The 14,593-nt window shown below is 52.5% G+C and overlaps 4 protein-coding genes across 4 annotated transcripts; 1 reads left to right on the top strand and 3 right to left on the bottom strand.

Annotated features, from left to right (window-relative positions):
- Positions 1-103: 103 nt before the first annotated feature.
- Positions 104-1,731, bottom strand: BO95DRAFT_112921 (glycoside hydrolase family 16 protein). The gene is made up of 3 exons (XM_025580387.1): positions 1,101-1,731; positions 616-1,039; positions 104-531 (listed from the first exon to the last, which is right to left on the bottom strand). The coding sequence occupies exons 1-3, from the start codon at positions 1,457-1,459 to the stop codon at positions 238-240; spliced, it is 1,077 nt and encodes a 358-aa protein (XP_025447288.1). The 5' UTR covers positions 1,460-1,731; the 3' UTR covers positions 104-237.
- A 593-nt stretch (positions 1,732-2,324) lies between these two features.
- BO95DRAFT_438019 (CORVET complex membrane-binding subunit VPS8) lies at positions 2,325-7,451 on the bottom strand. Its single transcript, XM_025585406.1, has 3 exons — positions 6,903-7,451; positions 6,412-6,847; positions 2,325-6,354 (listed from the first exon to the last, which is right to left on the bottom strand). The coding sequence occupies exons 1-3, from the start codon at positions 7,221-7,223 to the stop codon at positions 2,390-2,392; spliced, it is 4,722 nt and encodes a 1,573-aa protein (XP_025447287.1). The 5' UTR covers positions 7,224-7,451; the 3' UTR covers positions 2,325-2,389.
- Positions 7,452-8,472: 1,021 nt separating this feature from the next.
- BO95DRAFT_458679 (uncharacterized protein) lies at positions 8,473-9,428 on the top strand (the record flags this gene model as incomplete). The annotated part of the gene is made up of 2 exons (XM_025588586.1): positions 8,473-9,016; positions 9,067-9,428. The coding sequence occupies 2 exons, from the start codon at positions 8,473-8,475 to the stop codon at positions 9,426-9,428; spliced, it is 906 nt and encodes a 301-aa protein (XP_025447286.1).
- A 261-nt stretch (positions 9,429-9,689) lies between these two features.
- BO95DRAFT_449109 (DEAD/DEAH box helicase) lies at positions 9,690-12,964 on the bottom strand (the record flags this gene model as incomplete). The annotated part of the gene is made up of 9 exons (XM_025587927.1): positions 9,690-9,721; positions 9,786-9,900; positions 9,953-10,373; positions 10,432-10,881; positions 10,934-11,095; positions 11,143-11,314; positions 11,366-11,846; positions 11,902-12,084; positions 12,161-12,964. The coding sequence occupies 9 exons, from the start codon at positions 12,962-12,964 to the stop codon at positions 9,690-9,692; spliced, it is 2,820 nt and encodes a 939-aa protein (XP_025447285.1).
- Positions 12,965-14,593: the final 1,629 nt, after the last annotated feature.

The following is a 14,593-nucleotide window of genomic DNA, read 5'->3' as shown; positions in this document are numbered from 1 at the left end:
CAACTGCCCCAGCACCCTCGAAACAGGCCCTCCGCTTTCCGATAAATAGCGAGCGTGAAACTGCGTGGTTGAGTTGGTTTACCGTGGGCGCCTCACGTCCCAGCAGAACGAATGTGGAGTGTCGAAATCAAGTCAAGCGAGTGTCCTCTTTCTTCTGTGAAGTCTAACACACACACACACACACACACAACAAACCATCAAGTGACCAGCCAAATTGACCCTCGCCCATCAGCTCGATCACCCGCGGAACGCATATTCATATCCTCCAGATTCCCTGCGTCCGCGTCTCATGAACGCCGGCCCGCGCGTGTGCTGCGACAGGCCTGGCCATCGGCCCGGCGCCGTAGCATTCAGGACCCCATTGATGCTGGCATCCTGGTAGACCTTCAACGAGTTGATGGTCCAGTATGCGTCCTCGAAGGCCGACGGGTTGTTCGCCACGTAGTCGGTGCAGGAGCTGGCGTAGGAGGCGCACGAGCCTGAGCTCCACACATTGCCGGCCCAGTCGCCACAGAAGGTGGTGTCGAAGACCTGTGTGTCAGAATTTTAGCAAAAGAAAAGTCTTGGGACTTTCGGGCAAAGCCGAACGCGGGCCAAGATGTTTAGGGGACGTACAATCTGCATGGCGTCGAAATGCGAGTCGATATCACAAGAGCCCGCGAAGCTGGCGGCCGGGGTTCCCCAGGTGGCCGGGGTGGGGACGCCAGCGGTGACATCGGCAGGGATGCTGCCGCGGGGGAAAAACCAGATGTTGATAGCGGAGCTTGTCCACTCCGTGGCATAGACACCACCACCGAGCGAGTTGAAGGAGGTTCCGTAGGACTGGGAGCTTGGGGAGGTGATGCTACAGCCCGCATTGCTGGATTGGCCCGCCGCATCAACGTAGCAGTTGCTGGTTGTCAGCGTGCCAGTGAAGCCGGAGTTGTCGATGCTGCAGCCGTCGCTGGTATGGAGGGTCATCAAGTCGTTGGTCTGCTGATTGACGCCTTCGATGATGTCGATCTCGCCATTGTTAGGCCAGTTGGAGCCGAGAAGCCAGCTGTTTCCCTCATTGTTAGGTCTGGATAATAACTGGAACTAGATCGCTAAGGGTAGCTCACAATGCTGGCCAGGTGCCGCAAATTCCACCGGGCATGTGCGCCAGATCCAAAATAAACAGCCCGTGGGTATACTCGCTGTCGCTCGTGATGCGCACGCTCTCTCGGCCGCTGCTGGCCACGTTGGTATAGTCCACACCCATGTAGACTGATCCGTCTGCGTTAGTTGAGATCAAGCCATCAGTCTGGGCGGTGGATTGGTCGACATAGCTGACGAAGCCATGAGTAGGATCTGTTTCAGTGAAGAACGTAAAGCGGTCAAAGAATGCCGAGCTGGTATAGTCATCCAGCAAGGTATAGGTTGCAGTACTGAGCTGCGCCGTAAGGCCAAAAGCCGTCAAGAGGAAAGTATAGGCACGCATGGCGCTTGTAGAATGAAGTAGAGCGCAATGTATGGCAAGGGAGTGTTGTTAATGAATCGCTAGGGAGTGGACAGGTAGCGGAACTACCTAAAAAGTAGAATGAATGAAGACTAACAGCCCAGCTGTAGAGACAATAAGGTGTAGACCGAAGGAGTGTCGCAGAATTGTGATGATCTTGTAAACATATTGCCCGCGACGGAATGGAAGAAGCGATATATATAGGGCAGTGCTCCTTTTTTTTTTTGTTTTCCCGAGTAAACAGGCAATATGAAAGGACAAGCTCATGCACTAGTAACTTGTGGCGTCAACCATGATTCACGCAGCAGACCAGCCCTTGAGACCTGTCGCATGGCGTGAGTGGCAGTCTGCGGCAGATGGCAGGCCCATGTGCGCGTGGTTATGTCACGGATTGATAGGGGAAGGTGTATGATTGAGGGAAAATTGATGTATGTCGACCAGTGATGAGACAGAACCACGATTAGGCTCGGTTTCGTCAGGGAATCCGATGTAGCTACCTCGGGTTAAGGGGGGGGTCTACAGCCCAATGATCAAGGATGCATGGAGTGGGCGTCAAATAGCGGCGGGTGAGGAATGCAAGCATGTCAATGCACTGAGCGAATCGGAGGCGTTTTTCGGCCTGTTGCGAAGCACAGCGAAAGCACACGCGCAAACCTTGGCCAGTAGCCAAGCCCTTCTCGATCGGCGCTTCCCCGCTTGTCTCCAGAGGAACGGCAGGAATGAAAGGAAAAAGAGACTCACTCTGAATCATGAGGCGTCTTTTGCCCGATGTCCTCCGCATCGGGCGTTTTTATGCTCGGTCATCCATCATTCATCACCAACATGCATCAAAGAGAATCTGGCAGTGATCAGCAATAGAGACAGAATCAAGTAAGGTCAATAAGTCATTATCATGTTGAAATCGCTCATCCACTATGTATGTACAGGGCACACCGGGCAAGACAACACCTCCAAGTCCGATCCGCCATGGAACTTCTGATGGGGATGACTCTGATTCTGCGCGGCATCAGAACTATCAACTTCCAGAATACAACGACGGTGATACAGGTGTCGACAAGCGAAAACCAAGACTGGCCCAGCGGGCTGCTCGGAGTCCTCCGCAGTCGCATTCGCATCCGCGTCCGCGTCCGCATGGCCTTCCAGCAGGTGTAACGGCTGACCCACGTCGGCCGCTTTACCTTTCCCCCGCGCGGTCGCAGGATCATTTTGCTCGTGGAGCCGTTTTGCAAGACGGGTTTGCTGCGTCTTAGCTTGTTTCTGCTCCCAGGCCTGCCAGTACTGGGGTCCGACTCCCGGTCCCCAGATGCGCTGTCGGCAGATCTCACATACCTGGCCTCGTGGTCGCCATCCCCGCTGGCGCAGTCGTGTTACCTCATCCACGTGCACGAATAAGTCCCGATCCAGCATGCCATTGGCAAGAGCCAGGAGTGATTTTTCGTAAGTATAGGCTGAAAAGATCGAGGCCAGTACTGCGCGCAGCTCGAGCAGGGACGGCGACCAGCTTGCAGCCCGCATGAGGAAGGCACGCAGGATTCGAAGGAAAGCGACATCACTGCGCTCGCTGGTTGACGACCCTCCACTCCGCACCGTGCTGGCAAGCAGGGTGGTGAAAACCTGCTGGACCAACGAGCGAACAGCCGGCATCAGAGGAGTGGAGGTTGCCGTCACTGAAGCATCGCCAGGTTCGGAGGGCTTCTTGGGCATTAAGCCAAAAACACCACTGGCAATGCGCACCACGGCTTCTATCAAATCGAGCCACAAGGATTCATCGAAAGAAAGGGGCTGGTCGACTGCTCCTTTGCTGAAGCCATTCTTCTCGACTGCCCGAGGATTCTTGGCTGTGTTCGTTTGGCCCCGACAGAGCCAAGTACCGACTCGTGTGTATTTCTCTAATGATTCTACAAGGTGGTTAATGGCGTCGGTAGTACTTGCAGAGTCCGGATCGTCGTTGATGCTCTGGAGAAAGCCCACCAGGCCGGAGTCAAGTGTCCCCAAATGCGCGATGAGGCGGTCCATAGCCGCTCGAACCTGGCCTTGACGAGCCAACAAGATCACCGCGGCGTCCACCACGCCACTCTCCTCTAATGAAGGCAGCAGCTCCTCTAGGCGTACATCACCGATGCGTAAATCATCCACAAAGTTGGCGACTTGAGAGGGATTATACCTGCAGAGAAGTTGCACGTAACGCTCGATCATCCAGTTCTCGATGGGCTTGGAGGGTCTACTCTCCGTCACGGACTGCAGAGCCATTCCCACCACAACGGCCAGGTATTGGTATTGCCGATAGGAATCTTGCTGCAGGGCATTTAAAAAGGTTTCGTGTGTCTCCGGAGCAAATGTATGCATGGTCTGCGCTGCTCGTTCGACATTAATCGCTGCAAGCTGACCGGCATGAGCTTTGACCACATCAAGAAGATCCCGCTGTTGCTTCTTGCCTAAACTGGAGCCAGGGCGAAGGCAATCTTGTAGGCAGGTAAAGACGGCTTCTTGCTCATTGAGATCTTCAAGGTAGGTCAGAATGAGTTCAGGGTATTGTTTCTCCACGCGATAAGTTGATTTCAAAATCCGGAGGAACCGAGCCTCCTTGAACAGCGGTATCATCCCTTGTACATCTGGAGGGTGATAGATGGACAACAGATACTCAGCGCTTAGCTCACAGTCATCCGCCATTGCGGGGTCTGGGTAGTGGCAAAGTCGCTCCAGAACTTGTTGAAGCGTGCTGCCCGAGAGAAGAATGTATTGAGGGTATTTCGGAAGGTTGCGAGCAACAAACATGTCTAACCGAATGGTATCTAAAGCATCAAAGGAGTCCGAAGTCATTATCTGTAGCAATACACTGATCAGATACTGCCGGTTGACAGACACCCCGTGTGATGGGGCTTCATCTGGTTCCTGATCATTCAAAAAACTATCTTCAAAAGCTTCATTTAGCATGCTCATGAAGCTAGCTGTGTCGAACCTCAGCATGATCCGCAAGTCCGGGAACGTCTCAAGGGCTTCCCCTTGCCCTGTGACTGGCGGGTTACCGGAGAACAAATGATCGTATAGGGTTGCTTTGGCTCGGTTGGCCTCCGTCTCGTCCATATCATCGCCAGTGGGATATACCCGGCCTGTGAGAACAAAGGAAAGGTAGGGAAACACTTTCAGCGCGTTCGTATATTGCGCAATCCCGTTAGTAGAGTCTCCATTAGTCAGAGCTCCCTGGGTTGGTATGAGCCCAAGGAGCTCCTGCAAAGGGCCCACGTAATCCCCGAGACAGCGATTCCAGACATAGATGAAGGCGTCGTAAAGGTTATAATGCTTGCAGAGCGTGGTGGTTTGGTCAATGTCCATCGTGGCTGTATCCAGCAGGCAGATAATTGCTTCCAATCTGCTGGCGGTGTGGTTCGTCGCGTAATGGTTGATTAAAGCCTTGACCGCAGTGGGAGGGAGTGAGCGGACGGTGCCCTCAACGATGTATGATTCAAGTGCATCAAGAAATATGCCTTGAGAGTCACTCTCTTCAAACCAGGTGAACACCTCATCCCACAGATAATCTAGTTCGGACATGCAAACGCAGGCAGATATTGACACCTCGGCCAGCTTCTGGAGCTGTATGGTATCGAGCCTTTCATTATTCGCTTCTGCGTTGCGGCCAAATGCGTATTTGAGCGACGCTGAAATCATTTCCAGGAGCTTTTCTCGTACTAGAGGCTGCCTCAGGGCGTCCTCCTCAGGAAGACCAATTGTAAGCTTCTCGGCGCTGCCTCGATAGTAGGATGTCGCCACTTGAATTGCCCCAATAAAATCACCAGCCTCCATGAGGGCAAGTAGCCTATCAGCCCAATTTGAAAGACCCCCAATAAGAAGTTCATTATAGCCCAGAAGGAACAAGCGGCCTTTGTAAGAGCGAAAGCTCATAAAGAACGCATCCGCTACTACACCATGCATCGTTGTGTCCTCCTCATTGAACTGTTCAACCAGACTATGGAGCTGGGCAGAGAATAAGTCCACATGATAGATGTGTCGATTGAGCAAATCAACCGCTTCTGTGACACGCATGGTGTGATCCTCAAGGATAAGCAGCTGTTGAGTTATGGTGAGCACGGCCATCACGGAGCGACTCAACCATTGAACAGCTACAATCGCCTCATCGGCCTTCCATCTGCTTCGTGGTCTGAACTCCAGGGCCGGAGGTCGGTCCCTGTTTGGAGATTCATCCGCTTCAACCTCGGAAACATCCAGCACTGTCAGTACATTAGACCAACAATAGACAAGCTTTGTCCGCGAGATTTCAGTTTCCTTCCCTTTCAGGCGAATTGCCGGGAACCAGGCTAGCGCTCCAGTCATCGCGCCATGAGCGGCAACCTCCTTGGGACGAGGCGCCTTGTGTTGGGTTTGCGCAACGGGCGTCGTGGACACTATCACCAGGAGATAAGGGGTAAGCATAGCAACCAGTCCCAGCGAGTCCGTCGGCTGCTCAACGTTGCCTAGGGGAAGAGGTGAAAAAGCCAGGACTGAGCTGGGCTTTCGTGGCCGAAATCCTTCCGCATAAACCTGAGGGTAGCGGCCCAAAATCCTACTCGTTTTCACCGTCCGTCCGACTGCACCCATACCACGCGTGGCCAGATGCGAAAAGGCCATCCCTCGTTTATCTGCAGAGACCAGTGCGGTACGTCGAGTCCCCAGAAACCCCACATGGATGACAGGTGATCCGGCGATATGACCATCTGAGGGTCGGTTTTCTATCAGATTGGCCGGTATCGGGGGTATGTGAAGGAAGGGCCGTGCAGACCGCGAGATTTCCCAGGTGAAGATGTCACCCGATTGATGACCTCCGGCAACTGTGGTGTGGTCCGCGGACAGCGCCAAGGATGAAATCGCGCCGCATTCGATAGCTAGACACCCACGCTTAGTACGTGAACAGCGCCAAGCAAGGCTATGTTGAAGCTTACCTTTCGTCCCCAGGCCGATGATGGTCTTGAGGTTCTGCTGGTAGTCAAAGACGAGGATTATACCCTTGGAAGTTCCAACCACGATTGACGTTGAGACCACCATGCAAGTTGGATGTCCGAAATTCCGCTTTCCAGCTTCCGAGAACGCCTGACCGTTGATCTTTCTGAGTTTGGTCCACCGCACGACATCCCAGGGTCCCTGGGGAGTGTCGGGGCCCGAATCGACGGTTCCGGGAGACAGGTGGCTCGTGACGGAGGATTTGCGCGAGTGCAAATGCGCTAGAAATGGCGAGGCCGATCGGAAGTTTCCAATTGAGTTAGAAGATAATCTGGATTGAAACCGAAGGTCGAACGGGCGATGGGAAGGACTGGGACTGAGTCGAGGGGAGCCACGAAAGGCCAACGCGCTGCTGCTTCGCGACGATAGGATGGAGTCCTGTGGCAATCAATCAGCGGAGAACCACGGCCGCGAAACGGCAGCGGCGACGCACATGAAGGGAAGGAGTGTCGTCGGGGATCGAGAGAGTCTCGTCAACACTACCGGGAGCGCCGGGCTGCCCGGAACGCGGTGAAGAGGGAAGGTCGGTCGCATCGGGGTCAACAGCAGGAATTCGTTTGACGGCGGGGGCATGGTTCTCGCTGGTTAGATCGGGCAGATCTTCCTCGGCGTAAGCAATTGAGTCCGACGCCGACTCTGGATGGGGATAAACATGGTCGGGGATGCCGTTGCGGGTCGGCGGGGAGAGTGCATCGTCGTCTGGTCCCAAGTCGAGCTCATCCTCTCGTGCCCAGTCATTACTGGTCTCGATCATGGAGCTCATCGGCAGCAGGATCGAATGACCATCTCTCCCAGCTTGTTTTTGTGCAAGACCCAGATATTAGTGGGAGGTGGAAGATGTCGTGATGAGGGGGGCTGGTGAAGGTATGACAGGGGACCGAAAGGAGGAGGTGGTGGTGGAGGAAGAGGAGGAAGTGTGGTGAGAGAGTACGGTTAAGGTAGACAAGGTGGGAAGATGGAAGGTGCCGCAGGCAGGCAGGCAGGCAGTGGTTCACCAGCACTAAACTAGAGCGGGTGCTGGGGGCGCTAGTTTTCTGGCAGTGTACGGAGTACTGTGTATGTACTGTGTATGTACTGTACCCGTTACCTTAGCTGGGAATAAATACTAGGTAGTCATGAGGAAGGTGAGGAATCAACAAGGATCAGATCGATTGCTTGCTGTTGAGGTTAAGATCAAGAAGCGAAACAGCCTGGAGCATAAGGTACTGTACGGAGTACGGTGGGCTAGACGAGGTCTCGATGCGGTCGGTAACTTAAGCAGAGACTCTCCGACGGAGGTCAGCACCGCCCACCTGCATCCACTTCCACTTGCTGCCTTGCTGCCTTTATCCTTTATCCTTTATCCGGGTTGCTTTAGGCAGGGATATTCTGGCGTGGAGATCAGAAATATTGACATTAATAACTACTCTGTGTCGACTTTAACTTTAACTATAGTATTGCTAGCCATACACGGGAGGGCAAGATAGTTAGTACTCCATTGTTTGGATAAGCACATGACATGGAACTCCATTGTTGTTCATTCTTTGACTGGGCTAACCCTAGTTGTGGCTAACAGTACATCAGGAAGTACTTGTCTCGCCTGGCATGATACCAGATGGCTCGACAGGATCATGAGGGTACTATATCCCAGAACAATTAAGCAATGAATGAATGGTTCAACGTTGCGAGAACTCGCACGTGCGCCGCCGACTCTATACAACTAGCTCCAATTTCCCCTCTCGACAAGGGGGGTTGTCTATTGATCCACCCATTCCGCGCACTCCTTCCTGTACTCCTCATCACAATCACATTCTTGCTGAAGAGTCTAATCTATGTCGTCTAGGTAGCTCACGGTCCAGCGTCACAAGCGTCGGGGTTGCCCTTACCCTTCAACTACCGCATCCCATGATTTGGTCATCCAGCACGATAATGTGTAACTCAGGGAGAATATATAAAACCCCGAAAATCCCAATAACTTCCGCAGCTCTACTCTTCTTGATAGAAGTAGCTCGTTCTGGTTCAAAATGTTCTTCTCACCTGTTGTTCTCGGCTTAGCCGCGACTACATCTCTCGTGCTTCCCGTCCTGGCCCAGTCAACCTGCAACGGTCAGTCGGCCTACTGCGACCGGATCTACTCGAATGTAACGCAGGTTGGCGCCCATGACAGTCCTTTTGTAGGGCCCCTTCTTCAGCAGAACCAAAACATCGACGTCACCGAGCAACTGGACCTTGGGATTCGTTTTCTTCAAGGCCAGACGCACCAGTCGATTGACAATGAAACGATCCTCCTTTGCCATACATCATGTCTCCTCGAATACGCCGGGAGCCTGGAGTCGTACTTGACCACCGTCAAGACCTGGCTGGACGACAATCCAGATGAAGTCGTGACCTTGCTCTTGACAAATGGTGATAGTCTACCAGTGACTCATTTCGCCGAGGCATTCGAGAGCGCGGCCATCGCCGACTATGCATTTTTGCCGAAGTCATCGCCAAACACTCTAGCCATCAACGCCTGGCCAACTCTGCGAGAGCTGATCGGTAATGGCACGCGATTGATAACTTTTCTAGGTACGTGATCATCCTCAGCGGTCGCAACGATGACTTACAAGCTCGCTCAGATTATGGTGCCGATGCCACAGCGGTTCCTTATATCCTCGATGAATTTGCTTACTTTTTCGAAACGCCTTATGATGTGACCGATGCCTCGTTTCCCAACTGTAGCATTGATCGGCCGTCGGGGGCTTCAGCGACCGGTCGGATGTACATTGTTAATCACTTTTTGGATGTCGATATCCTGGGCATCTTGATCCCAGATCGGGAGCATGCAGCCGAGACCAACGCAGTGTCAGGCGAGGGCAGTATTGGAGCTCAAGCCGATTTATGCCTTTCCATTTATGGTCAGCTACCAAACGTTATTCTGCTGGATTTTGTCGACCAGGGTCAGCCGATTGCCGCGCAAAGTCTGCTCAATGGGGTGTGAAAACGAGGTTTTCTATGCTGACGAGCATCGCTGGTCGGTGTGTTGCTCACAATCGTATTTTCAAGGTAGTCAAGTTCTTTCTGATGAAGTAAGCTCGGTGTCTATTCAGCACTGCAGTCGTTTTGGATGGTTTGATAGAAGCAATCTTAGCGGGTCGACCATGTCCAGTGTCCGAAACTGCCGGCATTGGCCGATCGTCGAATGTGAACGACTCTTGTCGGTTTATGTTCAAGTATATACAATCTGGTTCGGTGGATTTTTTTATTCATCTATCTCCACCTGCATCTCGCGTTCTAGTTTGATTGGAGCTAAGATTAGCGTCATATCATTGTGAACCAAGGAGTTGACTTGACGTACCCCAGACCTTGTTGGCCGACCCAATGATGATTTCTGCTTTGGCTAAAAGCTTCTTCGCATAGCGCTCGGCTTCTGCAGGATGAAGCTGGCTTTTCTGGGCTTTGCGCGGGTTTACCTAATTCATTATGAGCATCTTACGGTTAGGGGGTAACAAGGATTTGGCAAACCATCATCAAAATAGGGACCAGATCCTTCGAGTCCGCTTCTGCCAGGGCCCTCAAATTCCGGTAACCATTTTCTCGGAGTAGCCTGGCAGTCCAACCCTTGACATACGTAACCTGTGCCATTTCGAGTAGGTCAGCCCGGGCCCCAGCCTCTAAGCGATCCTGCATATGATCCAAAACTGCAGCCAACATTCCCCAACCCATGCGTTGACAAAATTTGACAATGCCTGCAGCAAACCCGTGGCATTGCTGTGCCAGGCTCTGGACAGAGCCCCGTGGTATCTGGTACCGAGATGCGATAACTGACAACGGAGCCTCATTGCTCAGATCACGAAGCTGAAATGCAGTATATGCCCGCTGATAGATTCTAGCTTGCTTGATCTGCTCTGGTGAATTTTCTTTCAGCGACCCGCCGCTCTGGGCCCTGTGAGCTGTTAGCGCCATGAAGTCCGAATACCGTGAAAGTCGGGAATCCATCATACATGTAATTCACAAATCCAGGTTGGACGCCAACAAATTGTAGGGCACGCAGCCCACTTTCATCCAGATTATCAAGCTGATCTCGAAAAATGCGCCAATCGATGTGAGTCCCAGCAGCTAATTGGAGGGGCGTAAACATGTAGAATATATGCATATCGCCATCCATGACGAAAGCTTGCAGAGCCCGTTTCAATTCTTCATGGACAAATAAACCATCTTCGGGTGCAAATGCGGACGCGACCACAGCCTGTCCAAGCTGTGTCGCTGAATATGATGATCCATCATCATCAACATGCACGAGTTCTTCCTTGACCAATTCTTGGAGTGCAGATTGCATGATACTATAGGCTAGCTTTCTGTCCACTGTTCGGTAAAGCAAGGTGCACCTGACATATTCCTTGATTGCGTCATACCCGGATACGAGTCCGGTAGCGAGGGCTTCTAAGAGGGCCCTTGTACGTCGTCAGCAGCAAGCCTTGAAGGGAGCTGAAGCCACGGGCATACCTTTTGAGGCCTCTCTTCTCTGGAGCTAGGCAGCTTTCAATGGCCGGCATGTCGGCTTCGAGAAGGTCACAGACAGCTTGTAGGTCACTATTGCCACATATGAGATACGTCTCGCCCGCTTCGTCCTTTCCCTTGCGACCGGCTCTTCCGCACATTTGTCGTCTTTCTTGGTCAGCCCGCGCTACTAATGATTGGGGGAGAGTACTCACAGCATGGCGGGCCCGACGAGTTCTCGGCCCATGCGTGCCCCATTGATCAAAACACGTCTGGCGGGTAGATTGACGCCAGCGGCCAAGCTGCATGTCGCTATAAGCACTCTGAGAGCACCCTGGTCATAAGCCTGTGCAATCAGTTCGCGCTCCTCAGTCGTCATGCCTGCATCTACCCGATATTTCAGCCTTGGTTCTGAGCCCCAGTGTGAGGTATCCTTACGGTGAAATCCGACGCCTCTAACGAGGGTATTTTCAAGAGCAGGGTCTAGGCCGCTGGGAAGACTCCGGAGTTCGGCTACAAGGTCCAGTCGTTTGTTCAAGTCTTCCGTGTTCTCCCCGGGGACTGGCATAGCTTCACTGATGATCGCCGCTTGGATCTGGCAAGCCTGTCGACTGCCACAAAATACCAAAGCACCATACCCAGCTGATGCCGTGTCAATGGCCAAGGCGACTGTCGCGTTTGTCATGGCATTCGCAAGTTCTCGAAAGGTTGAGGGGGCAACGATGCGATGAGGAGGCATAGTCTCAACGAGAGATTGCGTTGGAGCCGACTTCAGTCTTGATATTGTCTGAAACAATTGCCTCGAGGTTGCGGCGGGATATATCGCATTCTCGTAAACGAGGTATTCGTCAATTGGAACCGGGCGGTAAGTTGATACGTAGTAAACTGCATTCATCCACTCCGCCAACATCTCGGTATTCTAGGCCTATGTTAGGGTGACGCTGCGCATGGCTGAACGGTACTTAGTAGCTCACCGATAGTGTAGCACTCATCCCGATGATCTGGATGTTCTGTCGCAGGAGCAGCAGTTTCGTAACCATCAATTCCAGAAGGTATCCACGGTGCTCATCGTCAAGCATATGTAGCTCATCTAGAACAACTACGCCCAGCTCCCCGATACTACATTCTTCAATGGCAGTGTTGATCAGGGAGTTCGCCTTGTAAGATGGCCTGGTTAGCATCCATAAATTATGGGAGAAGTTTTCTGGGACTAGTAGAGGATACTGGCCACACCTTCTCGATGGTACAGACGGCAATGTCCGTGTCAGCCCAAGACGCAGCAGTTCTGCTTCCCCCAAAGTAGCCTGTCACACGAATCGACTTTTGTAACTTGCGCCAGCGCTGGTGATATGGTCTCGTATTGTCCACCTTATCGTCGGCATCGCTGATGTTTTTCTCAACATCTTGCACGAGACGTCTTAGCCACTTCAGTTTCTCTTGCACCAGCGCTACATATGGAAGAACCAGAATTGCCTTGCGGCCCGGGTTGTCGACGATGCGCTTAATCATCAGAACGTCAGCGACAAGCGATTTTCCTCCACCGGTGGGGGCAGTATACACCAGGTGTCGGCTGCCATCGAGCAGTCCTGGAGTCAGCAGGCACGATGCTTGCCATTGGTATATGTTCTTAAGTCCGATAGCCGCCCAATTTGCGGCTAAAACGGACGGCAGTCCGTACACAGGGTTGCTCAGAGACAACAGAGGATGATCGGCAGAGTCTTCATCGGCACTTCGCAAAGAACGAAGCGGTGGATCTCTATGGGGGACATTGGCTGCAGCCGAGCGAATATCACTGGCAACTAAACGACCTCTAGGCAGTTCTAGCGAAGGCCTTATGAAATCTACCGGTTGACCGGCTGATTCACTGAAATTGGCAGGCTGCTTTGCACTTGAAAGCGGGTTGTTGTTGCCTGTGGAATGCTCTGCAGGTCGCTTCTGTCCAGCCACAGCAGCTACGTCGTATGTGTTCTGGCGTGCGATGTCGACGGAAGTCTGGAAGCCGTAGGTCTGGAGAGACTGTCCAGATGGCGCAGACATGCCTTGCGATGAGATGACTATTGTTTGAGATGGTTGAACGCTATAGTATGAGTTCCCATGGGTGACAGATTGGCTATATAGAATGTTTAGAATGTTTCACAGATTCCATTGACGCGGGTAGGGGTGGGGAATAGGTGTATGAGTGGTTCAAATGCCAATGATCAATCTTATTTCTGCCAAAGAACCAACAGAAGACTTGGTGGTGACAAATCAGCTCAAAGGGAGTTGGGTGAAGAAGTAAAGATCAATCACCGGCTCGGGAAGCGTAACCAAATAAATTACCAAGAACGCGCGTGAGTTGCAACGCGCTCAGATCGGAAACTGCATCCCCGACGGGGGAGACTTTGAATGGAAGCTGAGCCCGCGGCGGGGTGGGCCATATCTGCTGCTGCCTCAGGCTGGTTGGTAGCACTACCTATAGACATACTCAATACTCTGTACCTTGACTTAGACTGTACAGTATGTATTGTAACCACCAACCACCAACCACCAACTAAGTAAGCCATCCCTCCTGCACAAGCCAGACCCGACCGCCGCGGAAACGTTCCTGGATCGTCTTTACCCGCTAATCGGAGCCCTGCTGATCCGCCCATTGCTAGGCTGCTAGCACTGCTAGTCTAGCCGACAGCGGCATGCGTTTGCATCATTGTCTGGCTGTCTCTGTGTCTGTATCATAACGTTACCGAGGTTTTGTACAAGGTGAGGGTAACTAATTACTAGGTAACTTGACAGTCGCCAGGAACTCCTTGGCTCTTAGCTCCATCTTCGTCTAACACAAGATGATGCACTCCGTATTGATAGTCGAGCACAGACACCGCATAGAGGACACCATCTACCAACTAAAATCCGTCACGCATTGCCACAGAAAGATGAGCAAGGGCGACCAGGCCAGCTTGTTCATTTGAGCCAGACAATCATCATCTCGCCTCATCAATGAGTACGTATGCATACATAGACTTATGCAACCTTACCGCCTTCACTTTGACTTTCTCTTGGTCAACTTATCTGCACCTCAGCTCCCACAGATGGAAGCTGTTTTGGTTACCTGCGATCACCTGACACTTATCAGCATGGTGAGTCCGCCCGCCGGGCGGGCTCTGCCAACACTTGCCTGAGATGGTCTAGACTGAAAGGCACCTGGCACTGCTGGCAGGCTCCGACTTGGTGCACAGTTCAAAGCACCAACAGCAACAGCAATAGCAACAGTTTTACCTTCGGAACATCGATTGCGGGACAGGAGGCTTACCGAATAGTACTGACACCACCCTCCTCCGGTCCCCCTTTGCCCTTGGTGTTGTTGGTAAAGGAACTCAGTTGGGCTGTCCCTTTCCCCATGTCTCATTCCAACTTTCCCTCATGTTTGAGCTCAGGCCTGCGATGAGATAGTTATATACATTCGTGGCTACCAGTCCGCCTACTGCCACGGAGGGCGTGCCCGAGAACGGTCACATACACTGGCTCAGGCTGGTCATCACAGCGATGGACCCGGGGACGCCAGACCCGAAACAGAATCGCAGCAAAAGAGGTCTACGTTGTGAAAACAAGAAGAGAAAAATTAAATTCCAAAGAGCGATTAAAGACTCCACTTTGCTGTGGCCACTCCCGCTTGAACGAACCTGATCGAACATA

The sequence above is a fragment of the Aspergillus brunneoviolaceus genome (assembly GCF_003184695.1).
Source record: "Aspergillus brunneoviolaceus CBS 621.78 unplaced genomic scaffold BO95scaffold_3, whole genome shotgun sequence".
NCBI lineage: Eukaryota > Fungi > Ascomycota > Eurotiomycetes > Eurotiales > Aspergillaceae > Aspergillus > Aspergillus brunneoviolaceus.
Note: the sequence above shows the minus strand (reverse complement) of the source record. Positions and strands in the feature narration are given on the sequence as shown.

Bases quoted from the DNA above. Each gene is read 5' to 3' on its own strand.
- BO95DRAFT_438019 (XM_025585406.1), bottom strand. From the start codon at position 7,223: ATGATCGAGACCAGTAATGACTGGGCACGAGAGGATGAGCTCGACTTG. The intron at 6,848-6,902 runs GTGCGTCGCCGC...TGATTGCCACAG, and splicing joins ACGACACTCCTTCCCTTCAT to GACTCCATCCTATCGTCGCG. The intron at 6,355-6,411 runs GTAAGCTTCAAC...GTGGGTGTCTAG, and splicing joins CATCGGCCTGGGGACGAAAG to CTATCGAATGCGGCGCGATT.
- BO95DRAFT_112921 (XM_025580387.1), bottom strand. From the start codon at position 1,459: ATGCGTGCCTATACTTTCCTCTTGACGGCTTTTGGCCTTACGGCGCAG. The intron at 1,040-1,100 runs GTGAGCTACCCT...TGAGGGAAACAG, and splicing joins TGCGGCACCTGGCCAGCATT to CTGGCTTCTCGGCTCCAACT. The intron at 532-615 runs GTACGTCCCCTA...TCTGACACACAG, and splicing joins ATTTCGACGCCATGCAGATT to GTCTTCGACACCACCTTCTG.